Genomic DNA, 26967 nt, shown 5'->3' on the forward strand with positions numbered 1-26967 from the left:
TATTTCCCACAATGCACCTAAAATAAAAATGTCTGCGCAATAGCGGCAGAGCGAGCAATTTTACCAAAAAATAAAATCCCATTCCATCGAAGAAAGCAATCGAGAAATCAAACTAATTTTTATCACATCAGTTACATGAAGCATCATACATCCGTTTGGTTATAAATTTGGATAGTCTGATGATGAATCTTTAGTCGAAACAATGCTTTAAGTTTCATAAAATTCGAGCCGCAATCAGCGACCTCTCATGAACTGTGCTGACGTATACACCTGGCACAGACCTACATTGATTCAGACATTTTGTGTGCGTGGGTTACGTTACGCGCGAAGTATACAACGATGAGACTTTTTTGAGAAGATAATCTGCAACAGCTTTCGTTAAAGGAGCTACAGGAAATTCTTTGACATTTCTCCTTTGGAGATTGATCATCAAGAAATCCCGTTTGAGATGCGGTGACGAGCAGCCCCCGTTCGTGTGGGTTGAGCGGCCACACCACCTGACCGGCCAGCGCGGATACGGTCACGGGAGACGGCCGGGGCCAGCGGCAGTGCCGGAGACTCGTCTGCGGCCCGGACCGGCGCGGTAGCTGTGGAAAGCCAGTTTTTTCTAATTCGGAACTCGTCGGTCGTCAGACATTTCCATGGTAAGATTCTAATTTTGTTAATAAGTCTCTAATTCTTATTTATTCCATCAGAAAATCACATCACATTTATATAATTTATTTTAGCCTGACTCACTGTGGGAACCGGGACAGAGCCTCAGAGGGGGTGGGGCCGGGAAGTTAAACTTTAAATAAAAAACCTGTCCCATACTTGAACATGGTAAAAACGCCTCCATGCTTTTCAATTTCATAGAATTTTTTTTTAAACATTATGATTAAATTTATTATTTTAAAGGGAGGTTGGCCTAGGCCTATAGGCTAGGCCTAAATAATTAAAATAATATTGTTTTAACATTTTTGAAAAAGTAGGCCGGAGGAAGATGGGCACTGATTGTTTTGGGAAAGATTTCCGTACTGGGCCACCTCGCAATCGAAAGCAACACCGCAAAAGTTCCAGTCCCAGCATGACCAATGTGTTTGAAACTTCTTTTTTTTTTTGTCCCTAAAAATAAGAATTGTCTTCTTTTGTTGTTGTTTAAAATCGAATCCTACATTTAATTGCAAAGTATTTCATCTTCTTTTTCTGATTCGTGGCTCTGGAGGATTTTTTTTTTTTAAGGGAAATAAAGTCCGAAATTGTAAAAGGTCTGATTCCCGTCTCTATAACACAAAGTCACAACGACAATGTTAGCTCGGAACCAGACGAAGGTTTGTCACAGTAAAAAAATTGTAAGTCCCTAAAAACACTCACTGCGCATGTTCAGTGCTGTGCCAGTAAAATACTGAAAACAAATGGGGACCGCTCCATGGTCAAATATCCACTGCCTTTGGAACATTTTTTTTTTTTGCACTGTAGTAAAATTTTTAAAATCTGGGTTCCAAAATTGCAAAAATTTCTTTGCATTGCAGAATTTAACAAAAGGCGAACTGGTATTGAAATATTTCTTGTCAAAATCACATCTAAGGCTAAGTAAAACAAATACCAGTTGATCGTCCCCGCCTGCTTCCTTTTTTGAGATTCCTTAAATTTTTTATTTTTTTTATTTGAGGCATAACGTTTAAAAAAAAAAATGTTTCAGAAGCTCAGATGCACCCTAACCTATCTGTATACCTATCTGAATCCAACAGGATCCAACTGTATCATTAACCCGTTGGAGCCTGCTGAATTGAGCAGTAAACCCCTTGTACAAATGCACATATTCAGAGTCGGATTCTGTTGGGTAACACCAAGTTGGACTCTGTTGGATCCAGCAGACAACTAAAAATTAGGCACAGCTGGATTCTGTTGGATTCTGTTGGATTCAGCAGGAAGTAACCGTTGGACCCTGTTGGATTTAGCAGGGTAGTCCTGAGGAACTCTTAGGGGATTAGGGTTAGCTTATGTTCAATAAGCACTTTCAGAAGATTTTTTTTTTGGTCATCAACTAGTAGACAACTACCCAGAACTATTTAATAAAAAGGGCCTCCTTTTTAAGGCACATATCAGGTAAACTAAATATGGCTATTTTAGCCTATTTTTTAATAAAAATTTTTTAAAAGGCCCTCATCCGCCTCTTTTTGGAAAAAAAACCCGGATGATTAACTGGTGGTTGCTTTTTTTACTTGGCCTAACACAAGAACAAACAGTATTTGAAAACATTCTTCAAACTACAAACAAATAAATTTGGTTTTTTCCTATAATTTGCAAACTCGCTTTGAGGAATATATGAATTCGAGTTAATGGTTTTTAGCAGTTTTGTTTTGTGAAAACCTTTGGGCCTTCTATGTGTTTATCAGGTTTTGAATGTTGCTGGAGCTGGGTAAAATATATGTACCTTCTAAAACGCTGGACTGGCTCCGGTAACTTGGTCAAATGCCCCATTGAATGTTCAATTTCACCACCGAACATTTTCATACTGGTCATCTTATTTAGTTTGTGGGGAGACTGTTGCTTGGCAACATGTTGCTCAAGGGATGGCTTGGGGTGTTCCTTTTATATTTTTGTCCTTTTTTCATATCTTTCTTTACTTTTTGTTTGTTCAGTTGGGAAGGGGAGAATTTCCTTACTGGAACTGGGACAGTGTACACACAAATCCATTCCATTTTCTTTATAATCAAATTGATTCCATTTCAATATTATTGGACAGTTTCCAGAAATAGTATTTATCAAGCTGTAAATCATAGTCATGAACGACTGGGCTGGTTGGCTGCTTGTAGTGCACTACAGTATTGGTTTTCAAAGTGAAAAACCCTGTTGTTGTTATTCTGACGCACCCTACAATGATCTGCTTGTTTCTTAGGATACCTTTCAGTTTTTGCAAGTTGAAAATTACACAATGAGACCATGAAATCTGATAATTAATCCTGGCAGTAACTACTATGGCATTGTTTTAATGGAAGCTTGAAGGCATTTTTCTTTCTAGGAATTTTCTTAAACCTTCTGAAATCCACCTCTTTACAGAGGAAAATAGCACATTTTTTTGACTGGGGGGGGGGGGGGTGTGGGGGGGAGCAATCCGGTCCCATGTTAAGTTATTGTGGTTGAGCTCTACCTTCCTAAGTCCTGCATTCAAAATCCTCCAAAACTGCCAGGTGGATTTTGAAGGGGTGGGAGGTTTACGGTTAATGCCTTGCAAGGGCGTTTCCATCAATTTTGCAACTCACACAAGACATAAATGGAAATCCTACAAAATGAACCATGTGTCCCACTCCAGAAAACAACCCAAAAAAAATAATACCACTCCCTCTTGTTTTGTGGTTGTGCTTGCAACATACACATGTATTTGGGCAAATCTAGGGGAAATCCCACAGGAAATAAATGTTAACCCTAACCTTAACCCCAAATCCTCCCAAATCCTCTTTGGAAAATGGAGGATTTTGCAGGATTGAGGCTATGTGGCAAAAGTGTGTGGCAGATTTCAGAGGGCGCACTGTGTCAAGGTATTAAGCCGGACCTTGTGTTGTTTATGCTCAGCCGTGCATAAATTGAGGCATATATTATACTTGAAATCCTCCACACTGCTCCAGGTTGTCACTGGCTCTGCCTCAACATATTGACAGTGATTGCCGGAGGATTTAACAGGATTGAAGGCAGTGGTCACCCTTCCAAGGACCACATTCAAGAAATAATGGAGGATTTTGTAGGACTGAGGCTGTATGTTATTTTTACATGGAGGCAGTTGGAGGATTTTGCAGGATTGAGGTTACATCCTAGCAAAAATGCCTAGGGAGTAAGGGTTAATGCACTTGCATGTAGATGTAGACTGTAGAGGCAATAGAAAAGTCACTGTCATAGTGTAATCTAACCACGATCAAAGGTGCTCACTAAAAAGTATTTAGAGAGTAGACCTTAAGCATGGTGGGGTAGCCGTCTTTGGTTTCAAATAATTAACCCTAACCCCCTAGGCCCTCTTGGCAAGGAAATTTCCTCAATCCTGCAAAATCCTTCAATTGCCACAAATGTACAAATTGGATTCAGCCTCAATCCTCCAAAATCATGCGTTATTTTTTTTTTTTTAAATTCAGTGGAGGGGTGACCTTTTCCTTAATCCTTCAAAATCCTCCAACAATCACTTTTCATGGGTTGAGACAGTACTGCTGACATTCAGAAGCAGTGCGGATGATATCGAGCATAATGCAGGGCTCAATTATGCATGGCTGAACATAAACAATGTAGGGTATAGCCTACGAACTCGACGCAATGCATACTCCAAAATCAACCGACACCTTTTGGCCATCAGGCTCAATCATCCAAAATCCTCCAAAAAACTGCCTGGAGGATTTTGGAGGATTGAGGAAGGTTAGAGCCATGAAGAAAAGTTCACTACACTAGCAAACTGTGTTGTTAGACTACACAGTTTTATCTACAGTTTCTACACGAAATCAACAAATCATTTAGTTATAACCTGTAAGAATTTCATGCAAGTCTTATAAGTTATTTTTTAGGAGGATAGTTAATACTTTCTGATATTTGACTCCTACTTTGTATCATTGATTCTTTCATTATAGGTATAGTATTGGTGGTTCAGGATTTGCTGAAATCTGTGCTCCTTTGTATGTACATGCCATAACCAACAATGCCAGGGCCAAGACAGCCTAGCAGTCGTGGGCGTGCCTTCCGTGAAGAAAGCCCGCCTAACTCCAACCGAGCCAGGAAGCACAAAAAAGCCACTCGACACAAGCACAAACGCTCCAGGGAGCGGGACAGGCGGGAACAGGCCCCCAAAGTCAAACCTTTGGTCGAGTATGACGATATAAGTAGTGACGAGGAGGTGTATCTGAGCCCCTCCCCACCTCCCGTCCAATTTGTCTCAGAGACTAAACCTCCAACCAAGAGCCAACGTACCAAGAGCCAACGTGCCGTCTCACCGGCCACGGCACTGAAGGAGTACAGGAACAGGCAAGAGGAGAGGAACTCGCCCCAAATCCACGCAAGGTCAAGCTCCAGCAACAGACCCTCAAGGCAGCCTTATGTCCCAGCAGAGGCACCCAAAGCCTACAGGCGACAGTCCCCAACGAACCCCCCGAGGGCGTACAGGGGCTCCCCAGACACAATCAGAGTCGTTGAAAGGAAGAGGTCTCGTTCCCCGAGGCGTAAATCCCCAAGTCCAGCTAGGAAGAGACGTGCCGAGAAGACCCAACGGTCGCGGCGTAGTCCAAGTCCAAGCCCTTCAAGGAGGCGAAGGTCCTCCAGATCCTCAAGCAGAAGTCCTAGTTATAGGTAAGTATCTGGGTTGAATACTGGGCTGGGATAGCCATCCCTCCATTTGAACCATCACTTGGTCAGATGCATCGAGATGATCAATACAAACAGTTGATATGAAATGCTTATAATGAATTATGTTGTAATGTACTTATAGGTCCTGCTCACAGTAACAACATTTTATAGATATAACCTATATAAAGCTGTTGAATGCATGCAATTTGTGGCTCGCTCTCAAATATTTAATTTTTTCTTAAGAAAGAAAAGTGGTTTGTTTTTTCGTTTTCTTGTTTCATTATCTCTTTTGTATTTTACCAATGTTGTTGAGTAACATAATTGGAAGAATAGATGGCATTGTTTCCTTTGACTTTTGTTTCTTAAACCATTTGATAGAGGAGCTGTTGGATAAACGATTGTAGATTATGATGTGTGCAGATATTTGTATATATGTTTCTGTACCCTGCTAACCCTTTCTTTTAGTAGGAAGCGATCGCGGCGGTCCAGGAGCCGGAGTCGGAGCCCGTACCGTTCCCGATCCAGATCTAGTTCCCGCAGCTTCCAGCGGCGTCGTAGCCGCAGCCGGAGCTTTGATTTTTCCACAGCCCGGTTCAAAATGGGCCTGGGCTCAGAACTGAAGAAAAACACCAAAAAGTTGGTTGAGAGCAAAACGGTGGACCCATCAACGGGGAAGGGAATTCCCCCAACCAGGAAAGCATTAGTGCAAGAGGCCCAGTCGCCTGCCACTCCATCCCCCTCTTCCCTGCCAACCACCATCACTAAACCTTATTCAGGCAGCCCGATCAAGGTTACCATTAAGAATGAGGCAGCTCTCAACCGGGCCAAAGCTGAGGAATCACCTCAGCGGACAGTCATGGAGGTCCCGGGCAATCGCAATCAACCCTTCCAGAACCTTCTCATCAGGAAGGAGGTCAAGCCTGAGGTTAAAAAGGAATCTCCCCTCCCTGCCCCAGTCACCAAGCCCACCCCTCAGGTCACCACTCTCCCACCTCTACCTCTTCCTCCGATGATTGATGAAAAACACAGCAGCACGCCGCCTCTACCATCGAAAGAGGAAAAGTACCGGCCATCCATCAAGGATCTTCCGCTGCCACCATCAGCTCCCAAGTCAGCGGCAGTGCCTTCCCCACTGCTGGCACCTACTGTGCCTTTCACTCCATCCAAGCCGACTAGTCAGAAGAGGGAGAGGATTAAGAGGAGGAGGGTGGAGCAAATGGCCAGTGGGCTGAACTGGGGTAAACGCTGTGTGGATGTCTTTGATATAGTAGATCAAGTGGGTGAGGGTACATACGGGCAGGTCTACAAAGCAAAAGACAAACAAACAGGTGCGTGCATCCACATGTTTCTCCAATATTACAGAGATAATCACTTTTTAGTTGAACCGCTCTAACCCCTAATAATCATTTAAGTCTCCTGCTAATAAAGAAAGCAATTTCTTCCCCAATTTAATTTTTTACAGTGAAGGGTTTTACTAAATTTTCCACCTCTGTCCTTGATCTATGACTTCAGGGGAACTGGTTGCGCTGAAGAAGGTACGTACTGACAATGAAAAGGAGGGCTTCCCTATCACTGCGGTGCGGGAGATCAAAATCCTCCGGCAACTGAACCATCCTAGCGTGGTCAATCTCAGGGAGATAGTCACCGATAAACAAGATGCCCTGGACTTCAGGAAAGATAAAGGTATACCTGCTGTTTGAAATAAGTAACATTTTTTTGTCCTTTGACTCCACTTTGACCTGTGACCTTTGACCTTTGTACAGGTGCCTTCTGCTTGGTGTCCGAGTACATGGACTGTGGCATGATTTACCTGTCTGAAACAAACGTCAATTTTTACAAAGAAACACAGCTTTGGATTCTACCTCTACACCAAACTGACCCCTCGTTGACATTTGACCTTTGAACAGGTGCTTTCTACTTAGTGTTTGAGTACATGGATCATGACCTGATGGGTCTGTTGGAATCGGGCTTGGTCAGCTTCACAGAGGAGCATATCCGGAGCTTCATGAAGCAACTATTGGACGGACTCAGCTACTGCCACAATCGCAACTTCCTCCACAGGGACATAAAGTGCTCCAACATTCTCCTGAATAACAAGGTAAGGTCCAGGTTTGTTTACAAGGCGAGATATACAGATTCTAAGATCTGGCGTTGGGGCCACGAAAGAGCCACAAGCATACTTGGGTTATGGCTTTGAAATCAGCCAAACTTAGCAAAACTAAATGTTGAGTTAACACTGTCTGTCCTCGAGCGAATGAGTGGACCCTGCTGTCATCTCATACAAACATTTAAGTCTATCCATTTGAAGTCTTTCGATGATTAGCTCTGCATCATCCAGTGCAATCTACATGGAGGGTATCAGCATGTCTGGTTAAATGGCAAATGTTTCGCGAAGATACCTGATAAAGAAAAAAAATATGGAGGACCTAATGTGTCGGGCCTGGCAGAAGCCTTTCACGGGTCATTTTGCCTTTGAAAAAGTTCCTGCCAGGACCAAAATGTTAGGCTGTCTATATTTGTTTACTTGTATAATTCAGGTCAATCAAGTTTAGTTTGCACCCAATAATGATATCCTGCTGGTATTTTCCACCACAGGGTCAGATCAAATTGGCCGACTTTGGCTTGGCTCGCCTGTACCACGCCGACGACAAGTCACGCCCTTACACCAACAAGGTCATCACACTCTGGTACCGCCCGCCTGAGCTGCTGCTCGGTGAGGAGCGGTACGGTCCAGCCGTGGATGTGTGGAGTTGCGGCTGCATCCTAGGAGAGCTCTTCACCAGGAAGCCCATCTTCCAAGCTAACCAGGAGATAGCTCAGTTGGAGCTTATTAGCAGGATCTGTGGCACACCCACGCCGGCAGTCTGGCCGGATGTGATCCGGCTGCCGCTGTTTAACACCATCAAGCCAAAGAAGAACTATAACCGGAAACTGAGGGACGAGTTTGCTCTGTGAGTACTGAACACTCCTTTGATAAACTTCACCTTACCGCTTCAGCATTTTTACTGCAAACCTTGCTGAATCATCCTGAATCCTACACGTTAACTTCCATGAGGCATAACGTCCCCATATAAAGAAATTCTGGATGGGCTCTACCTTCCCCAATCCTACAAATTCCATGGTGTTTGAAGGATCAGGTTGGGTTGGTGAATTTGGTTATTTCTTGTCGCTGATTGTTTGTAAGAGTGATCCGTACTTTTGTTTCGTATTGACAAACGGTGCTGATATTATTAGTGTTTTTAAACAATCTAAACTTTTCATTGCTGTTTCGTAAACAAATTTATGTGTTTCACTTTCAGCAACAAGGTAAGTATGAATCACATGAAGATTATTATAATGAAATTTATAAAACAAATGCATTTTGATTTTTAAAATTATAACAGACGTGTCGTTTTTAAATGTTTAAAAAGGGGAAATGTGAAGTGACACTGATTTGTCACTATTTTTTTTTGTAATGTTCAAACTATTTCTATGACGACAGGTTGCCCAAGCCGGCATTAGACCTGCTGGATAAAATGTTGACTCTTGACCCTGAGAAGCGAATCTCGGCCACAGATGCCCTGAACTGCAACTGGCTGAAGACTGTAGACCCCGGCAAGATAAATTCTCCAAAGTGAGGGTCCCAACTTTTGGGGATTTTTTGTTTTGTCTTCAATGCTACTTGTGATAATTAGATGTGTGGCAGTTCAGATTCCAAGATACAAATTGATTTTTTTTTATAGTACTTAACACCAAAACACCAAAAAAAGTGATCAGTCATCCACGGCACTGAAAGAGTTAAATAGAACTTTACGAAGAAGGCAGCTCTTCTACTAAAAGAAATACATAATTTTTAACTGAAGAATTGTGTTACAGGAGCTGATGTAATGATTGACTCACTTGCTAAAAGACTAACTTATTGTTTGCTAACTTTATCCTTATTTTATCTATTATTGCTTAAAGTTTACCTTGCGGACAAGACTGCCATGAGCTATGGAGCAAACGCCGTCGCCGTCTGGAGAAGCAACAGGCTGCTCAGAATCAGTCTTCAGCCTCCAAACGGAAGGAGGTAGGCCTCGGCCTTGTATCTGACGAGAATGTCAAGATCCCAGGAATCAGTGGGGATGGAGAGTCAGCGTCTAGGTCCGGGGGATCAAAAGGAGGTCGGAGTGTGCCTAGTGATGGAGAGCCTGAAGCCCAGGACTCAGCGAGCGGCAGTAAGTCCAGCGAGAAGCAGCTTGCTGGATTGGTGAGCCTCCTACAATCCCAGTCGGGCCTGGATGTTAACAAGCTTGCCGAGGCTCTGAATGTCAAAGTAGACAGGAGCACCATCAAGCTGCTAGAGAACCTCAATATGCAGCTGCTGCTTGCCGCCGCTGCCACCAATCAGTCCAAAGGCGGTAGCACTAGTCGAGCTAAGGATGACAACTTGGTCAGCACCGCCTCGGCCCTGCTGGCCCTGTCCAAAGGCAACGCTGAGAGCAAAGGCGAGACTTCAGGAAGCGGTGCCGCAAGTGTGGATCCGAAGACTAAAGACAGGCCTCAGGAGATCCCATCTACCTTGACTGACTATGTGTCAAGCCTGTTTGGCAAGTCCACTGCTCCCGCTAACACAGTTGCAACAGGCTCAGCAGGGACATCAACCTCCGGAAGTGCTGCTTCATCTGTGGGTCAACCGGTGGCAGAAGGTGGGATGGATAGTGGCCCATACAGACCCACGGGGTCCAGAGGCAGCTCCTACAACAGCCCTGCCAATAAAAACTATGGTGAGTATGACTATGAGCCGCATGATAGCTATAATGCTGGTTACCAGCAAAGAGGGCCAAGCACTCCCCCGTTGGATGCGGCGATGGGGGATGGGAGTAGAGGGGATGGGGAGGGTTGGAAGCCCCCAACGCCATTAGGTCCACCACCGGATTCTCCTGAAATGGAGCAGGATTCCCAGCCCGAGGAGACTACCTTGGTGACGCCGGGAGTCAAAGCAGCGTTGATGCAGATGCTGAAGGCGCAAGGTCTACCGGAGCTAGGGTTAACCAACCAAGGTTCCAATGAGGTCACTCCGACACTGTCTGAACACCCCCTTGAGCCCCAAGGCACCGCCCCCGTTCCCCCGGACTGCTACGGCAACAACACTCACGTTGACAGCCCCGGCTATCCAGAAAACTCCAATTTCAACTCCCGATTGCCGGGGAACAACAATGTGCCACAGGACTACCGAGGGTACCGGCAAGACGTACACCAGGAAGGCGACAGAGGTAGAGGTTGGGGCGGGGGTACTGGCAATGGGGCACCCCGGGGAAACCAAGGGGGCCAGTTTGGGGCAGAGTCATTTTCAAGAAGCAGGGGAGGGGCTGGATTTGATCAAGGCGCAAGTTGGAACTAGTCTCGCTCCTAGGAATAAAGCTCTATTTTGAGGCTCCTTATCTTCCATAATTTTTGTGACTCCTCTTTGCAGCTTTTTATTAGTCCTTTTGTTTTCAGTTGTTGACAAAAGAAATAAAACTTTGAAGCACAGAGAAAACTTACAAATCCTGCTAATGTAATGCAACCCCTAAAATAATCAAAAAGCAGATACATACATGTACATGTTTACTTGTGAATGCAAGAAAATGTATAACTGCAGTTTTTTTTATTAAAATACCTGCTCCCCCCCCAAAACTTAGCTGTTATTTGTTTGTTTAATGTACTGGAACAGATTTATGGGTCATTGATATTTGTATTATTTTACATTATTCTATATTTGAGAAATTGCAACAATCTTTTGGGTCACCATTGGCTTTGAGCAGAAAGTCAAAAGATGATTGCAAGAAAACCATATTTTTAAATCCACACCTTAATTCGAACTTCAGTCTTGAAATAACATTAATTCATCAATATTTGTAGTATTGTTTTTCAATCGCCTTTAAAAAAAGAAAAATTTAGTCAGTGAGTTTTGGTACAAGAATTTGTGAGAAATTGAAGCAAAATGGACGAGGGAAAAATTGTTAATGATAAACATAGTGTTTTATTTATTGGATCACTCAAACTTTTTTTATGTTTTTGAAAAGTAAAACGAAGTGGCAGTTTTTGAAGAAATTTGTGGGACTGGGTTTGAAGGACCAACCTAAGAAGAGGCAAATTACATGGAGAGGCTAATCTCAGAAAGTTGTTTGGTCCGGAACTTTTGAGAAACAAGATTACCAGCCAAAACGTCCAAAAAACTTCTTCAAATTTGGGGGGCCAAGGCTATTAATATTAAGGGGTACAGTCGACTCTCGTTAGTACAAACTCTGTTAATACAAAATTCTGGTTATAACAAACATAAAGCCTTGGTCCCGACTGTGCATTTATGTGCACAATCAATGGAACTGATATTCCTCTTGATACAAAATTCTGATATAGCAAACAATTTGGCTGGGTCCGAACGAGTTTGTTATAACGAGACTCGACTGTACTTATATAGCGCTTTTAAGTAAGATCAAAGCGCTTTACATTATTTTTACCCCTGATCATTGGGCTAATGAAACATTCCAAATACAATCTCAGCTCCCTGGGGAGTATACAGCTCGATGCTGCCATTTCAGCGCAAAGAAGCTAAAATCAATCACAATAACCATCTCTGCCCTGACAGGTACCCATTTACACCTGGGTGGGGAGAAGCAATGGTTGACCCCCAAAGTGCCTTGCTCCAGGGCACACGCACCACACTCCCAGACTGGAATCGAACCCACAACCTGCAGAATTACCCGCAGACCACGGGTTCAATGCTCCAGACCACGAGGCCACGGCACTCCACTGTTACTATTAGAGAATCTTATTTAACCGTTTATAAACATTCTTTTAGTACGTGGATAGGTTTCCCTTTATGTTTCATATTTTGTTCAGTCAGTGCAGTCACAGTGAATTTGCCATCAAAATCTTTCACATGTTTTAAGTTGCAAAAAGTGCTCCCAATATTGGCATTGTTTAAAATTGGCACATTCTCAAAATACCTCCTAGATTATAACATAACATGTTATACATTGTATAAACTTTGCGTATTCAATATTGGAAAAACACATGTGCTTGTGTACGAGTAGACAATTTCACTTTGCTTAATGAAACATGGCTCATGCCCGTGCCACTTGTAAGATTGCTTTTATTTGTAAAGCTTGTCGCTTATATCGTCAACATCACTGCACTACCAACACGGACAAAATCAGCTAGCTCCAATTTTAAAAGCAACTGTCAATGTGAGTATAAAACTTTTTTTTTTTGCAAAAAAAAACAAAAAAAATTAACCAAAAAATAATTTATTCCACAATCATTGAAAAATTGTACTGATGTTTTAACACTCAATAGAAAATAATTAGATGGTAGCTGTAGTGTTTTGAACCAACCAGGGGAAAAAAAGTTTTCCAGCTGAATCAAAAATAATGATCAGATTGGAGCATTTTTCATAGAAACAGATTGCCCATTTGACAAAATGTACCGTACTCGTGAAGTGATAAACGCACGTGGTACTTTTTAGGCACATTCATTAACTTGGTATTTGGTGGGAATTGGGTAGGTGCTATGACAAGGCAAGGGGCTCACCCCGCCCCCAAAAGATATTGATTTTGTGACCTTAAGACCAGCTTATGTTGTCTCATGTTGGCAGTGCATCATCAGAACATATAAGTACAGTAATATTGTAAATAATAATCCTAAGGAAATCAACGGTCTTTATTGACACCAGAGTATTTTCCAACTAAAAGCTAGCCATCATCATCGTATGTATTTGTAGAGTTAAATTTAGTTATTTGTGACGCAGTAGTTTTAGCACACTTTTTGTGAACCACTTTTAAAGGTGGAAGTAAAAGTGTACACACGACGTATACATAAAAATAAAAAGCTGTGACTGTAACATGTTTCTGTTTAGAGCGATACTTGTCTCCGTCATTTTCCCTCAAATAAGTTTCGTGACCCAGAATCCAACGACTTAGCTTTTGGTCAAATTCACCTAAGCACAATCGCCTGCCTTCTATGCCAAAAAACTAAAAATCTTTTTCCATTTTAAGGACTGGAAAACTACACATATCTTTTGACGTCGCCGCATCACGCATATACTCAGTGAATCCCAATTGAAATCTGCTCTGCCCATTGAGAAGAATTAAATTAAATTTTAAAAGGGTTTGAAAGCGAAATGGCATTTTTTATGATGATTTAAAAATATACTCAAATCTATTGAAAAAGAACTTAACAAAAACAAATATGCTAATTCTGTGTACATGTACTTGCCATTGAAAGGTACCTTGGAAGTTACGGGCCTTATGCACGAGTTGGCCATTTTTGTTGAGTTCCCTGAATGTCTTTCATTAATTGTTTGCTGTTGAATGGGATGGCGCCAGACTATTTTTGCAGGCACAATGCAGCCTCATTTTACCGTCATTCTTTTTTTAATCTGGCTTTAAGCACTAAGGAATGTTTAATTACAAATTTTAAATTATTCATTGAAGCAGACTGGGGTTCTCATGCGTAAAGCCCATGGTGTGAATTGAAACAAACTTTGCATGTACTTGATCAACAGTTTTGAGTATTAAACCAATAACACCCTCCCTTGAAAAACAAAATGATAGAATACTTTGGGACGGGGCGTGGTTTCTCTTGAAAAGGAGGGTGCAATATGTAATACTTTATGTGCACCGTGTGAAACTATAACTGTACTAATAAATAAAACCAATGATCACTATTAAATTTTTTTTTTTTTTTAAATTAAAATCCAAATGTAAATGTAATAATACAATGGAAATGACATTTTTTTGTGGGTTTTATGTTGTTGAAAACAACACTGGTTGAGCAAATAGAATTTCTTAATTGTGGGCGGAGTCATGATCTTGAAGGGGCAGAGCTGAACTTGTGGGAAAGATGAAATAAGCATAGCCATTGTTGCCTGTTGTATATTGTCAGTGGACTCACATAAGCAAATTATCTGAAACTCGTATAAAAAAAAAAACATGTAAGAAGGACCTGACTTTTTCGAGCATAAAAGTTTCGATTTAATTTCAACAAAACACACAATCCATTGAACACTCCAACTACAAAGTACAATACTTGTAACTGCGAGTAACTAATGGGGTTTTGCTGATGCAAAACCTACCCGAAAGTCACATGATCATGCCTGATGCAACATTTTATTTTTTTTTTAAATTGTAAAGTTAAAAGTTAAGTATAAAATTGACTAGAGCATGCAGGGTGTGAATCTGTAACCTCCTAAATAATGCACTGGCGCTCTACCAACTGAGCTATCCAATTCTTTGTTCACTGAAACAGAAGTACATCAGATTGATTGTTGAACTGCTTCGTGAGAGAATCAAGTTACATTTTCTGTTACCATTCATAAAGCAACTAATTAAACAACTGAAACATGGGGTCTTGTTAAGGTCATGTATTTATAACTTTTTTTTTCTAAACCCAGCTTCCTCTTCGGCTTCATCTGTTTTAAAAATCACAAAGAATCCTTCATTATCAAAATAAAATGGACATTCTCCAAACTCTGGTCTCATAATTATTATAGGATATAAAGGTAATACATGAACATGTATACAACATTTGATTTTGCTGTAATTTTCAGAAGTGGACGGATGTGGGGGTTAGTATTTTATAGCAAATATTGTTACACTGACCTGTTTAAAGTTTTGTGTTCATGGATGCCGGAAAAAAAGGGGGGAAAAAGCTGCTCTTGTAGTCTGGTTCCCTGACCTAGACTACAGAGAAAATGGGACAATTTAAAGATGTCAGGGATTTGTCCAGTCAGGGAGCCAGACAAGATGGCTTATGATCATTCACAGGTATGTTACCGATTGCAAACAAAATGTGGACAAATTGAATTCGATCAATTGGGGGTAGTACTTGGGCGGGGAAAAAAAGCTTTTGCCAACGATGGTTGGCCGAACCATCGTTGGAAAATATACAAAATTTCACTTTTCTTGAAAAGGAGAGCATACCAAGTGCCATGATGTCACACAATGCTTAAACCATTATTTACTTATAGTCAAGTAAGGTATTTCATAATAATTTGGTAGTTTCATTTTTGTAATGTTTGCAAATGTTGTACATTACCTGTAAAGTACAACATGGGACCTATCTTCAGCCAGAGTCTCCCCAGGGAGGGGCCTGAATATCTCCCTAATCCGAAGCCAGAGGAAAAAAGTACGGCTTTGTTTTGGGAACACTGAAGGATAGCTTAAGGCAGGCAGAGGAAATGTATTCCCAAATAAAAGGCAATAATTTCCCCTAGTATATTTCCTTTGCATCTCGACTTTCTCAATCCAATTATTTGTACAATTTATTCTTTACAATAATATGCATTTGTGATTCATTGTAAATCTCTTTGACATAGTTGAGTTGGTGGTTTAATGAGGTTTTTACATTGGACTGTCCTAATGTTTGCTTTGTTTTAATATGACAGTATTATATGGTGCAGTATTTCCATTGTTAGTACATAAGTTCTGATGTAAATCTGCCAACTTTGAATAGGTCTTATAATGACCTATGAAATGAATGAACTGGACTGTTCATAGGGCTGTCCCAAATAAACTGAATATTCAAATATTCGTTATTAACCAAATATGCAAATACCTTTTTGCCAGTTGGAATATTCGAACAACAAAATACTATGCACAAATACACACGACTGTGATGTTATTTTATCGGGGCCACATTTTTTGTCAACGGTAACTTTTTTGTCGACAGCGGTTCATTGTTCCATCCTGTTAGCAGGTTAAAGCCCTCAACATTTATAAAATGCTTCCTGCAAAACACTACCGAGTGGCCCACATAGGCCTATCGATCGCCGCACGCAAATTTGAACTTGTGCGCTCTGCGTGTGACCTTTGACCTGCATGGCACAAAGTTTGCAGCTGGCAGTTTCGAATATCCGAATATTTGGTCAAATACGGTTTCAAGTAATCGAATACTAAATTATTCGAAAATGGACAGCCCTAACTGTTTATTTGCATTGTATGTGGAAAAAACCCTGGTGATGGTGTAAATTTGAAAGTTGAGTTTGGTTTTTTTTTCAAATTTGGAGGGGTACTGCCCCAAACCCACTTTTTTTGTTCTTTTTTTTTGTGGGGGGGGGGGATTCTTTTGTCTTTCTGAGGGTGCAAGTGTTTTTTCCCCCAAAAGATTCACATTTAATTTGTAGGCATGGGTTTGACAGAAAGGGACAATGCATTGTTCAGTCTTGGACTTTTTCCTTTTTTTCCATTTTTTTTTTGAGGGAGGGAGGGGCAGGGAACTCCACTGATAAAATTCATTGCTCCTCAACAGCCTTGGGAAAAAAAATAATGCGATCATACTGTTGTCAGATCTATTTTGGAAAGAGTATGCAGATGCCACTTCAGCGGTCGTGTAAAAACTCTATGGAGAGTCAAGAACATTTTCAAAGTATTTCCTGACAAAATTCAAAATGTTTCTCAGACCCAGATGAATGTCTTTTGGACCTTTTTGAAATGCCTGACTAACCTTCATAGAGATATGTGATGAAAAAAGTGGCGTCAGGTTGCAACACTCTTTCCTTTACTCTTAATATTTATGTCAAATTAATGATCATCAAGGATATGATTTTCAAAATATAATATTTGAATAAATAAATTTGAGACCGGCTTTTGTTATGAAAGCCCCAGGTAAGTTTCAGTTCAAGGAAACCTTACAGTTGACACCGTGGGACTTGTGAAACTTCATTCCTTGGATAACGAGAGCTGACATTACAAGCAACAGTGGTCAGAACGTTTACTGGAAGGATGGAGTTCAAAAGAATTTGATCCACCACAAGCGTGTATTAGCAGACTGTTGTGGATGCTGTCCACAGAAGATGAGTGGAATTCACACTTATGTTGGATTTGTGACCTTGACTTTTGGAGTTGAGCCACAAAACTGAGCAACCTTGAAACGGTTCCAGGAACAAGAAAAGAAGATGTGGGATATTCATTTCTGGAGCTTAAGAAGCAGATGGGAGACAGATGTGTTACTATGGTTACAGCTATCTCTTTCTTTGAAGACGGGGAAAGAGGCGCTTGCCGGAGCAAGTTGTCAAAAGGTAGGACTATGTACTTGCACTAGCTGAAGTGGATATAAGAAGAATATCTATTGTATTTTTTTTTTCCAAACGCTTATTTAAAACTTGCCAAAATTGTTTGAGGTTAAACTTCTTATCTTTCAATGTTTTCATTTTATAAACTGCCCATTTAAATAATGTATAACTAAGATATGTGAGAATGGTTTAGAAACGTTTGTAATTTTAAGTTGTAGATCAAATATGTGAAGTACCAATGACCAGCTTGACCATTTTAGCCACCCCACCCCAAGTGAATAAATTCATGACCCTCTATCGCATTTTATCAACCAAATGCATTTTATTGTTCGAACCACTATCATCCTCTGAATATCACTTTAATCTTCATGCTATTAAAATTGTATCAAAAAAAAAGCCAAATGGAAATGTAATAAAAAAAATCTGAAGCTTACAAACGCCCCCCCCCCCAAAAAAAACAAATATATGAAATGTTCATGGACAGGTTCAATATAAATGTGTGTCCCCAAAGTAATAGATTTTTAGGCGTAATGGGCCTAGTAAGGATAATTTACAAATTACATGATCCGAATTCAAAAGTTGACTTCAGCACAGCGTACACCTTAACGATTTTACTGCTTCACCCATCACCCGCAACGGTTTCCCGCACAGATGCCCGATATCTATAATCGGTCACACGATGATAAGTCACATGATTATCAGTCACATGATGACAATATGGCAGCCGTCAATTTTGAATCATGTAACTTCCTTTGTGAATCTGATTGGTTAACATAAATATCATGTCCAATGAAATCGGAGTGCGTGCAGCAGGCTTTAAAATCAATTCTAAACCCCCCCCCCCCTTACAAATTACATTTGGCCCCTTGAAAAATACTACTATTTAGTACGAGACAGTGTGTGAGCAATCAAACCGTCAATTCATTGCCTGCCAAAGTGGGCTGCCATCTTTCTTTTCAAAGTCAGAAGAACCCCTAACCAAAAAAAAACACTTGATAAGAACATCTGTCGTGCTAAAAATCAGATGGCAAGTAGTGTAAAACTCAAGTTAATTCAAAATCCACCCCCGCCCCTTGTGTATAAATCCTACTCCGTCCACATATGGGGCATTCGATCGTCAATGTACAAATCCACTGTTTCATATGTCTATCAGACATACACGTACATGTATGAATGTATAAGTAATACAATGTGCTTAAAGAGCAACATTATTACCCCTGACCAGCATGCCTGTAAATCCTTTCAAGACCTTGGCTTCTAAAAACTGCTGCACCACCTTTAAATTCAGCAAACTGGTCTTCTTGCATGTAGTTTTTTTTATACATGACCCAGCATAAGAAAGCAATCGCATGATAAAGGAACTTGCTCAGGGACACAAGTTGCCCATTCCCAGACTGGGCCCAAACCCCTGTTTGTATAATTAACCACAAGATCACGAGTCAATATCCTAGGCACCAGACTACTGGACCAGACCATTCCTTATATCTGAACACACTGATGCACCGTGCATTGAAAGAGAAATGAACAACCGGTTATCATCAAGAAATACCCAAGGAAAAGTTTCATGCGTTTAGTCATTGTTATATTTGTACGTAGTAATACATGTGTAGGTCATTGTAAAAATAAGCAAGCGTGTCTGTGTTCATGGGATATTTTCCTTGATGCCTCTAGAGACATTTTATACAAAATAATTCTAAGTGATACTCCAATATGCAAGCAAGAGATAAAATTCATGGAAAATTTGAAGTGAATGAAAAAAGTCCATGAAAGTCACAAAGAAAAAGATGAGTCTGCAAAAAAAACGAGAACAAAATCAGTTCCACACCACTACAACATGGATCCAGAAAAAAGTTAGCGACCAAAGAAGTTTCAGTGGAAGGATGCTTCTAAGACGTCAGACGTAGACACTGAGCATCAAGTGGCCCTCCGCACCAAGACAGGACAGTTTCCATGGTAACCAACAAGAGCAGACTGGTGGTCTGGAGGAGGAAATCCGGTAGGTGATTTGTTGGAATTTAATAATATTTCTAGATTTTTTTTGTTGCAAGAAAAAATTGATGCTTAATAGTAACAGGTTCAATGTCAGAATTAGGGTGATAACAACTAAGTACGTGAGAGAATGAGAAGTGTAACACTATAGACCCTTATGCTGCCACCATTTCAGTCATGTTCCCTGTATCTAATAACAGTACTGAATAATTACGTTTTTTGTGTAAATGGGAACCAGACTTTTTTTCCTTCCCGCCTCGCTTTGGTTAAGTTGATATGAATTGGAAAAATCCAAATGGCCGCAACATGATAATGGTTATTATTTTTTTTGGAAATATTCGCAAGACTATGGGTCCCCAACGTGATGATTAGGAAGTTATTTGCCGAGCAATTAAAACATAGGAGTACCAATAACAAGCAATATAAACCGTATGACATTTTGCCTGGTAACATGTTGGTGCTTAAATATTTTCTCGGCTTTAAGCTGTTTTCCTAAGCAATATTTAGATTTAACAGCTTAACTAATTACTGTTCATTGCAGCTCCTTCCAATTAATACTAAGTACACTCATCGCTAAAAAAATATTTGAAAAAAAAATAGAGTTAAAATTTAAGTTGCCATTAAATAAAAGCATAGCTTTGACAGAATAGTTGTCATATCGCTACCCAAAGCAAGATTTTCCTCATTAATTCTTAAGGGTAACTGCACATTATGCCAAAGGGCTTTCAGGCAAGTTCTACTGATTTCGCTTATTAAACTCCATACAGTTGACTCTCGTCAATACAAACTCTGTTAATACAAACTCTGAATATAGCAAACAAAGCCTTGGTCCTGACTGTGTACTTTCATATGAATGGGACCGCAATCCACTTAGTACAAAATTCTGATATAACAAACAGTTTGGTTAGGTCCAGTTGAGTTTGTGTTCACGAAAGTCGACTGTATAGAACAATGTGTGTGGAAAGTTCTGCACCAGGTCCATGGGTAATTTGAATACAGTGCATCAATCTTAAGAAATAAACCCCAGAATACTAAAGTAGCTTTGGGTGCCATGCTTGGGAGAGGAACTGATAGTGGCCTTGGCAAGACAATCGGGGGGGAAATTTCAGACCGAAACGCCTGAAGAAAAGATGTAACGTTAATTAACACAATCTAGAATGGTTATGTCTCGTACATCTCTTAAGATGGTAGTACACATGCACTGCAATGTAGTGGTGTGTGTGGTTCGAATCCAGCTCGGGTCGCCTCGGGTTCATAGTAAAGCATTTGAACTTGGGAATGAAAAGTGGCCAATTGCCTCCGGTATGACTGTTGCTCGCTCTGCGACTGAACAAAAGCACCTCAGGTTGACACCACACGGTCCACGGTGCACTGCGCCTGCATTGTGATGGTGGGTGGTTCGATTCCACCGGTGCTTACAGAAACTCGGCGAATGCAACACTTCTTTCCTTTTTTTGTAATTTCAACTGAGTGTACTTGTAGATTATGGACTTGAAACTTTTTTCTTTTTTTTTCCCTCAGATTTATTGCTCTATCAAACCCAACAATGCAAAAAAACGACTTCCTGTTTTTGGAATGTTCACACATTGATAAGATTTTTAAAAATCCTATTTTAAAAGTCCACAGAATTAAATAAAAATAAAGAGTTAAAAGGTTTTGTTGTCCCAATTGTTTTTGCTTTAGGCATGCCTAATATCCAAAAGATAAACACAACTTGGTCTGGGTTACATAAACTTCCATTCATTTCAGATATCTACCACTCTTCAGTTCCATGATAATCTCACTTGTTACAATACTGTACCTAACAATCTGATAACAAACCCACAGGTCTAAGTTCTGGAACTTTTAAGCAAGTTCTAGAACCTTTACTTACTGCTGGTGTTTGAAACAAGACCTAGGTTTTCATCAACTGGCACAGAGTCATTTCACCGACACAGGTTTCATTCTCACACAAGTTCCGCTGAGATCCAACCACCACAGGCAATGGAGTCAGTTCACGTCATTGTCGTGGTTGCCGGGTCCGGTGGCTACGTCGTCGTTCCCGTTGTCCTGGGCGTTGCTGTGAGTCCCATCCATGGATCCTCTACCATGGAGTGATTGTAGTAAGCACTGATGTCCGAGCTATTTCCGCTATATCTGGAGTTGTTACCCTGTATCAAATGTCAAAAAAATGTGTTCCTGAAACTTTGCTTATGAAATAGTCAGGATCTTGGGCCATATTTGACGGCACTGCTTAGCATGGAAATTTGCCATTCAAGAAATCACTTGCTTCGCAATAAACAGGTTACCAGACCACATGTCATCAAATGGGTATTAAAGGTTTGTTTCTAGTTCTCGGCAGCTTTTGCTCAAATAGTGGTGGGATTTAAATCGGTACTTTTAAACATTTGAATTTCACCATCTGGTTTCGATTAAGAAACCGGATATTTTAAAACCAACCCTGAAAAAAAAAAAAAATTCAGCTTAGCATTTTTTTTGTGACACAAGCTACAGAAATCAACTAGAACATCCCCCAATTTGCTCTAGATCATGGTTTCTGATTGTAACTGCATTCACTTGCTAGTGGTCTTTTTGGTATCTGAATAGCCCTTTCAATTGACTTATTGGAGAGTTCTCACCAATTTATTTGTTCAACATTACAGCTCTGGAGTGTTTTTTGTGAAGGCCCAGTGGTCACTGAATCCTGCAAACTATACCCAGTCATTGGGAGGGCATTTCATGTGGCACCTCGCTCGCCACTTTTTGCTGTGAAAGACTATGACCTGAATTGGAACTTCTGGTCAGATCAGATAACTGTTACAAAAATGTGTTCGGTTTAAAATAAATTAGGATAACCGGATTAAAAATCTCCGATTTCTCCCAACACAGTATTAGCACATATGGCAAAAAAAAAAAAAAAAACATGTTTAGCGTCCTGCCTCTTTGACAAAAAGGAAGGAGGAGGCCCTTTTTTTTTTTTTTTTTCTTTTCAAAATGGCCGCCCGACACATTTTTCAAGACAACGCGGCCGGGCTATTTTTCAAGATGGTTACCAGCTTTTTTCAAAATGGCCGCCACTTGGACTCAGGAAATGACATATTGGCTTCTTATGGGCAAGATGCAACAGAAAATGAGACCAAATTGATGTAACTATGCAGAACCGAACATCTCTTCTGCGCAGAGATCGTTAAAATTTATCAATTTTTGTCTTTTAAAAAAAAAAAAAAGGAGGCGGCCTCTAAAAAGGAAGCGGGCGGGGACGCTAAACATGTTTTTTCTTTTACTTCGCCTAAATTTGAGGAGTAATATTTTCTCCTTATCAGATCCGTGAAATTGGGTCCCAAAATTGTTTTTGGCAAGTGCAGTTTACGTAATTTATTTCCTTGCCACTATATTCTTCATTCGAGGTATCATCCTGTAACTTACCTGTCCTGGAGAGCTGTGCCGTGGGGACGTAAACTGCCCGCCACCCGAATGCCGCCCCCCAAACTGCTGGAATCTCGGCGACCCGTTCCCGCCCCCGCTGCGGTTCATGCGATGCTGTTGGTGGGGGGTCTGTTGCATGAATGGGGAGGATGAGTACATCGGTGAGAACTGTGCCCTGGGACTGGGGCTGGGGCCTGGTGGTCCTCTGCAGTCAGTTCAAAATACAGTACAATTCAATTCAAATCAATAGCAACACTTGTTTCCATGCTTAGTTAGCGAATAAATACAAAGTAAAAATACACAACTGAAATTATAAACTGCTAAAGATTTAACTACGTTATTAAAATTACTAGCTGAAACATTCTTACTCTTAGACTTAGCTGAAACATTCTTTTCCTTTTTTTCTCTTAGGCCTAATACAATAGTCAATAGTTTTCATTTAGGCTACTTTTATTTTTTTATTAAATCCTATTAATTTTTTATAAATTATATTTATTTTTATTTATTTATCTTATCTTATTTTACTTGATCATGTTGATAACCAATACATAGCGGAGACCCACCACTTACAGGTATCATAAATATGCAAAAATATAAATAGCCTAGGCCTATATATTTAAAATTACAATTAAAATTAAATTTTTTCGTATTTCGTAATCCGTGACTTTGGAAGATTTTTTTTAAAGGGAAATAAAGTCAGAGAACCATTCGGTTAATAGTCTGGTTCCAAGAACCAAGTTTTCTGATGTTGAATATTGTCTGGTCGAGGAACCAGACGGTCGACTGTCGTAACAATAGCCACTGCGCATAATATAAGTTAGATGTCGGAAATAGCCGATTTTGGCACTGTTCTAGTACATTGAGTTTTATGCACCTGTGCTCGAACGATCTGTTGTGTGGAGACGGCCCTCGTTGCCCCCAAAATCCCGGCTGTCCTCCCGGATGAGGGCCTCTTTGATGCATTGGTGACTCTCCCCAACCTGGTACACCACCACTGTATGGATTTGGGTGGAAATTTCCCTTTTGGCTCATCGTCTAGGTAGTTGTTTTTCCGTTCGTTTTTTTTGGTTTATTTTTCCTATGGTTAGTAATCGTGTATGGTTTCCTGTCTTCGGGAATGCAGGTGTACTTGATTAATTCCAAGATCTCAGGCATGGCACCAGTCTACAGCTTTCCTGTTTATTGTTGACGGCTGTTTGCTGTGTTCCAGTTTTCGCGCGTTGGAATAATATGGCGCCCTCTATGTTAAAAACCGCGCACGCTTTAATCAAGTTTCGCACAAGGAAAATCTGCATTATTTGGAAAAACTTTTCGCGCGCGTGGGAACCTAAATACGCTGCTGCGCGCGAAACAAAAACTATGACGGATTATTATTTCCCTCTTGAATCAAATTTCGACGGAGAAAATGAAAGTCCTTGGGAATCAACACTCCCAACCCCCTTCCCTTGATTGCAAGGAAGGGGTGTAGAGTTGGAGAAAGAGGCTGGAAAATTCACCCAAGGAGACCGAGAGAATTGCGAACATCTCTTCAACAAACAACAATAGCAAAAAAAGACAGACTCGAGTCTGTCTTGTTGTGACGGGCTGGGAAGCATGGGGTGTCGCGTCAGCAAGACGAACCCCACCGTCATCGTAGTCCAGCCGCCCGATGATCCGGTCAAGATTCGACTGCGCCTTCGCGGGGACGTGGAGCCCCAAATCGGGGAGGTCATCCTGGCCAAGCTGTGTGAGATATCGGAGCAGTTCGCCAACAGGTTTGAGGTAGGCCTACGACTACGAGATATTTTTTCACAATGGAAAAACGTCTGTTTCTATACATCTGCCACAGTTCACATCAAAGCCTGTGCAGCAATCTATGGACTGGTGTGTGATGGGGCTTCCAACAGTGGACACTTAATCAGTGTTCTGGTTGTGCTTTCTGATCGCTATTGACAAGTGCTATTTGGATTCGTGTAAGTTCGCCTTGATGTTAATTAGCATTGATGGCCCCCTTGAACTGCTCCACAAACAGTGGGCAGCTGGTTTTGGAGTGTGCTCAGTCTCTCTTGTCCTTGGCCAGAAACTGTGCTTGAATGTGTCCGTGACGTGGATGTATTGAGCTGAGTCGTATGAGGCGATGCTGATGCGTGTTGTTCTTGTTCTTGGGTTGATGTAGTCTGGTATGAGGATGGAGATGAGGTTGTTTGTGACTTTGTAGAGCATGGTCAGTTTGCCTAAATCATTCTCTGCGGTCAGCATTTAGCCGTGAACGGGCTTTTTTTTTCAAATTGAAAAGCGAGAAAAGTGCAGTTTGAAGACAAGTCATGTAAGGGCGGAAGTCAGGGTCTACCCGACTGTTCCTCGATATCTCAGATCAGATGGCAAACATTTTAAGAGTTGCTTCGATCCCGCCGCTGTATGTAAGCCTATAAGGCTAAACTATTTCCATGGAACCGCTCTGTTGCTCAGCAGCATGCAAATGTTGTATGAGACTTGAGGGTTTGCATGGTGGACATTATCGGTGAATGGGAGGTTCGTGGTAACACCGTCATGACATCTCTTAGTGAGTTGTGTGGTTCTGGGATAAACCAGTTGGTTTAACGTTTCGAACAGTATGCTCTGTTCATCATCTGTTCAGGTGACAGTAATTTTGTGCGGCTTATAGTATACCCCTTTTTAATCAGCAAAAAATCCGAACTGCTCAGAAAAGGCTCTCACAAGTGCTAACAAAAAAAGCTCTCCAAAGTGCTCAGAACTTTCTGTGCTTATCAGATTTGATTCAGGAAAAAAAACACTCGTCAAGTAAAAAAAAAAACAGTGGCAATGAGTGATCCATTACCAAACGGTATTCTGAAGTCAATAAGATCTTAAATTTGTTTTTCCTGCCTCTTCACTTTCAGGTTGCACCTACAGAAAAGGTGGACGTTTACATGGCCAAGTTGCTGCCTATGGAGGGCGACGAACCAGGAACGATCAACAGACTCTGCCGTAAGCTCATCAACCAGGCCGTGGGCAAGGGGATTCCCCTCAATGCGAACTGCAAGATCATCGGCGCAAAAGAGTACCAGGAGGCGGGCGACCTCTAGAGGACAATTTCACGTCACTAAAAATAGCTGATGATGTCATTCATTGGAAGCGTTCGCCTGTGATTAAAGTTGAATTATTTTTTAATTAATATTTTTGTTTCTTCTTTTTTTTCTAATGGTAAACAAGAAATCAATCGCATTTTTTAAAACAAAATCTCTTTTCGACGGTAATGATTCTCTAATTAAATTTTTAATATTTATCTAAACATAATTACTGGAGAATTTGACGACACAAACAGCGGGTTAAAGCGCCCTCTGTTGTCGGTAATCACCCAAAATGGCGTGGTTCGGTGATTTACAATCGCTGATGCAAAACAGGATTGAGGGTGAATGACAACAACTTAATAAAGAGAAACCTAAAAACGTCAATTACCTGCTATATTGACCTACGTAAATTTCGGTACTAAAATAGCCAAAGTGTGTACCGTATAGGATTTCGAAAAAAAAATACCAATAGGCTAGTACAATTAATGTAAGGGCAGCTCAAGTGACTTGGTTCAGTTAACATTATGACTTTTAAAACCAAAACTACACATTTCTTTTTTATTTCATGTAAATAAGAATTAACTGCTACTTTGCATTATAATAAAACTGTCTGAGTGCAAAGAAGCCTGATCTGATAGAAGCGTTTCTTTTGTCTTTTTCTTGATGTTGTCATACCGAAAGGTGAGGTTTTCTTGGAACAAAGGGCAATTAAGTTGAGGAAGGGTGGTTTGAGCGATTCACGTCAGGCACGCCCACACTGTGACTGATGATGTTTACAGAGAGTTTACAAATACAGTTTGGCGTCGCTAAGTCGTACTTACATCAGTGGCGCATCCAAGGGAGGTTGTTTACTATTTTGGGGGGGTAATTTGTTTTTAATTTCTACGATTCGCCCTTGGTGATATTATGTATGTGGCCCATTTTCGAATAGTATAATAGAGGTGTAAGTGGCGCCACCAACGTCAAAATAGTCCCCCCCCCCCCCAAAAAAAAAAAAAAAAAAAACTTAATTTTTTTCCGCGGCCAATATTTTGCTCAACATTTTTTGAAAAATTTAGACTTCTACACAAAAATTTAAAAACAATTGTGAGCCCCCCCCCCCCCCAGCAAAATCCTGGTTGGTTTAAGTTTAAATGACGTTACACTTAGGAACCACATAACACGACGACGCAGCTGCACAAATAATTGTGACGTAGGAGGGACGTCGAAAAC

At 40.8% G+C, this 26967-nt stretch overlaps 3 protein-coding genes across 4 annotated transcripts; 2 read left to right on the top strand and 1 right to left on the bottom strand.

Moving 5' to 3' along the window:
- Positions 1-2: 2 nt before the first annotated feature.
- Positions 3-11228, top strand: LOC119744391 (cyclin-dependent kinase 13-like). Of its 2 annotated transcripts, none has more exons than XM_038220300.1 (8): positions 3-644; positions 4590-5301; positions 5764-6626; positions 6811-6981; positions 7206-7396; positions 7894-8249; positions 8780-8911; positions 9241-11228. In XM_038220300.1, the coding sequence occupies exons 2-8, from the start codon at positions 4658-4660 to the stop codon at positions 10658-10660; spliced, it is 3777 nt and encodes a 1258-aa protein (XP_038076228.1). In that variant the 5' UTR covers positions 3-644; positions 4590-4657; the 3' UTR covers positions 10661-11228. The 2 variants fall into 2 exon arrangements, with proteins under 2 accessions (XP_038076228.1, XP_038076229.1); XM_038220301.1 differs by having other exon boundaries at positions 5767-6626.
- An 8668-nt stretch (positions 11229-19896) lies between these two features.
- Positions 19897-23813, bottom strand: LOC119746220 (M-phase-specific PLK1-interacting protein-like). Its single transcript, XM_038223039.1, has 3 exons — positions 23580-23813; positions 22706-22910; positions 19897-21450 (listed from the first exon to the last, which is right to left on the bottom strand). Exons 1-3 carry the CDS (start codon positions 23735-23737, stop codon positions 21328-21330), a joined length of 486 nt encoding a protein of 161 aa, XP_038078967.1. The 5' UTR covers positions 23738-23813; the 3' UTR covers positions 19897-21327.
- Positions 23814-23996: 183 nt separating this feature from the next.
- Positions 23997-25867, top strand: LOC119746221. The gene is made up of 2 exons (XM_038223040.1): positions 23997-24466; positions 25585-25867. The coding sequence occupies exons 1-2, from the start codon at positions 24299-24301 to the stop codon at positions 25768-25770; spliced, it is 354 nt and encodes a 117-aa protein (XP_038078968.1). The 5' UTR covers positions 23997-24298; the 3' UTR covers positions 25771-25867.
- Positions 25868-26967: the final 1100 nt, after the last annotated feature.

Source organism: Patiria miniata, unplaced genomic scaffold (assembly GCF_015706575.1).
Source record: "Patiria miniata isolate m_02_andy unplaced genomic scaffold, ASM1570657v1 HiC_scaffold_7, whole genome shotgun sequence".
NCBI classification, from domain to species: Eukaryota; Metazoa; Echinodermata; class Asteroidea; order Valvatida; family Asterinidae; genus Patiria; species Patiria miniata.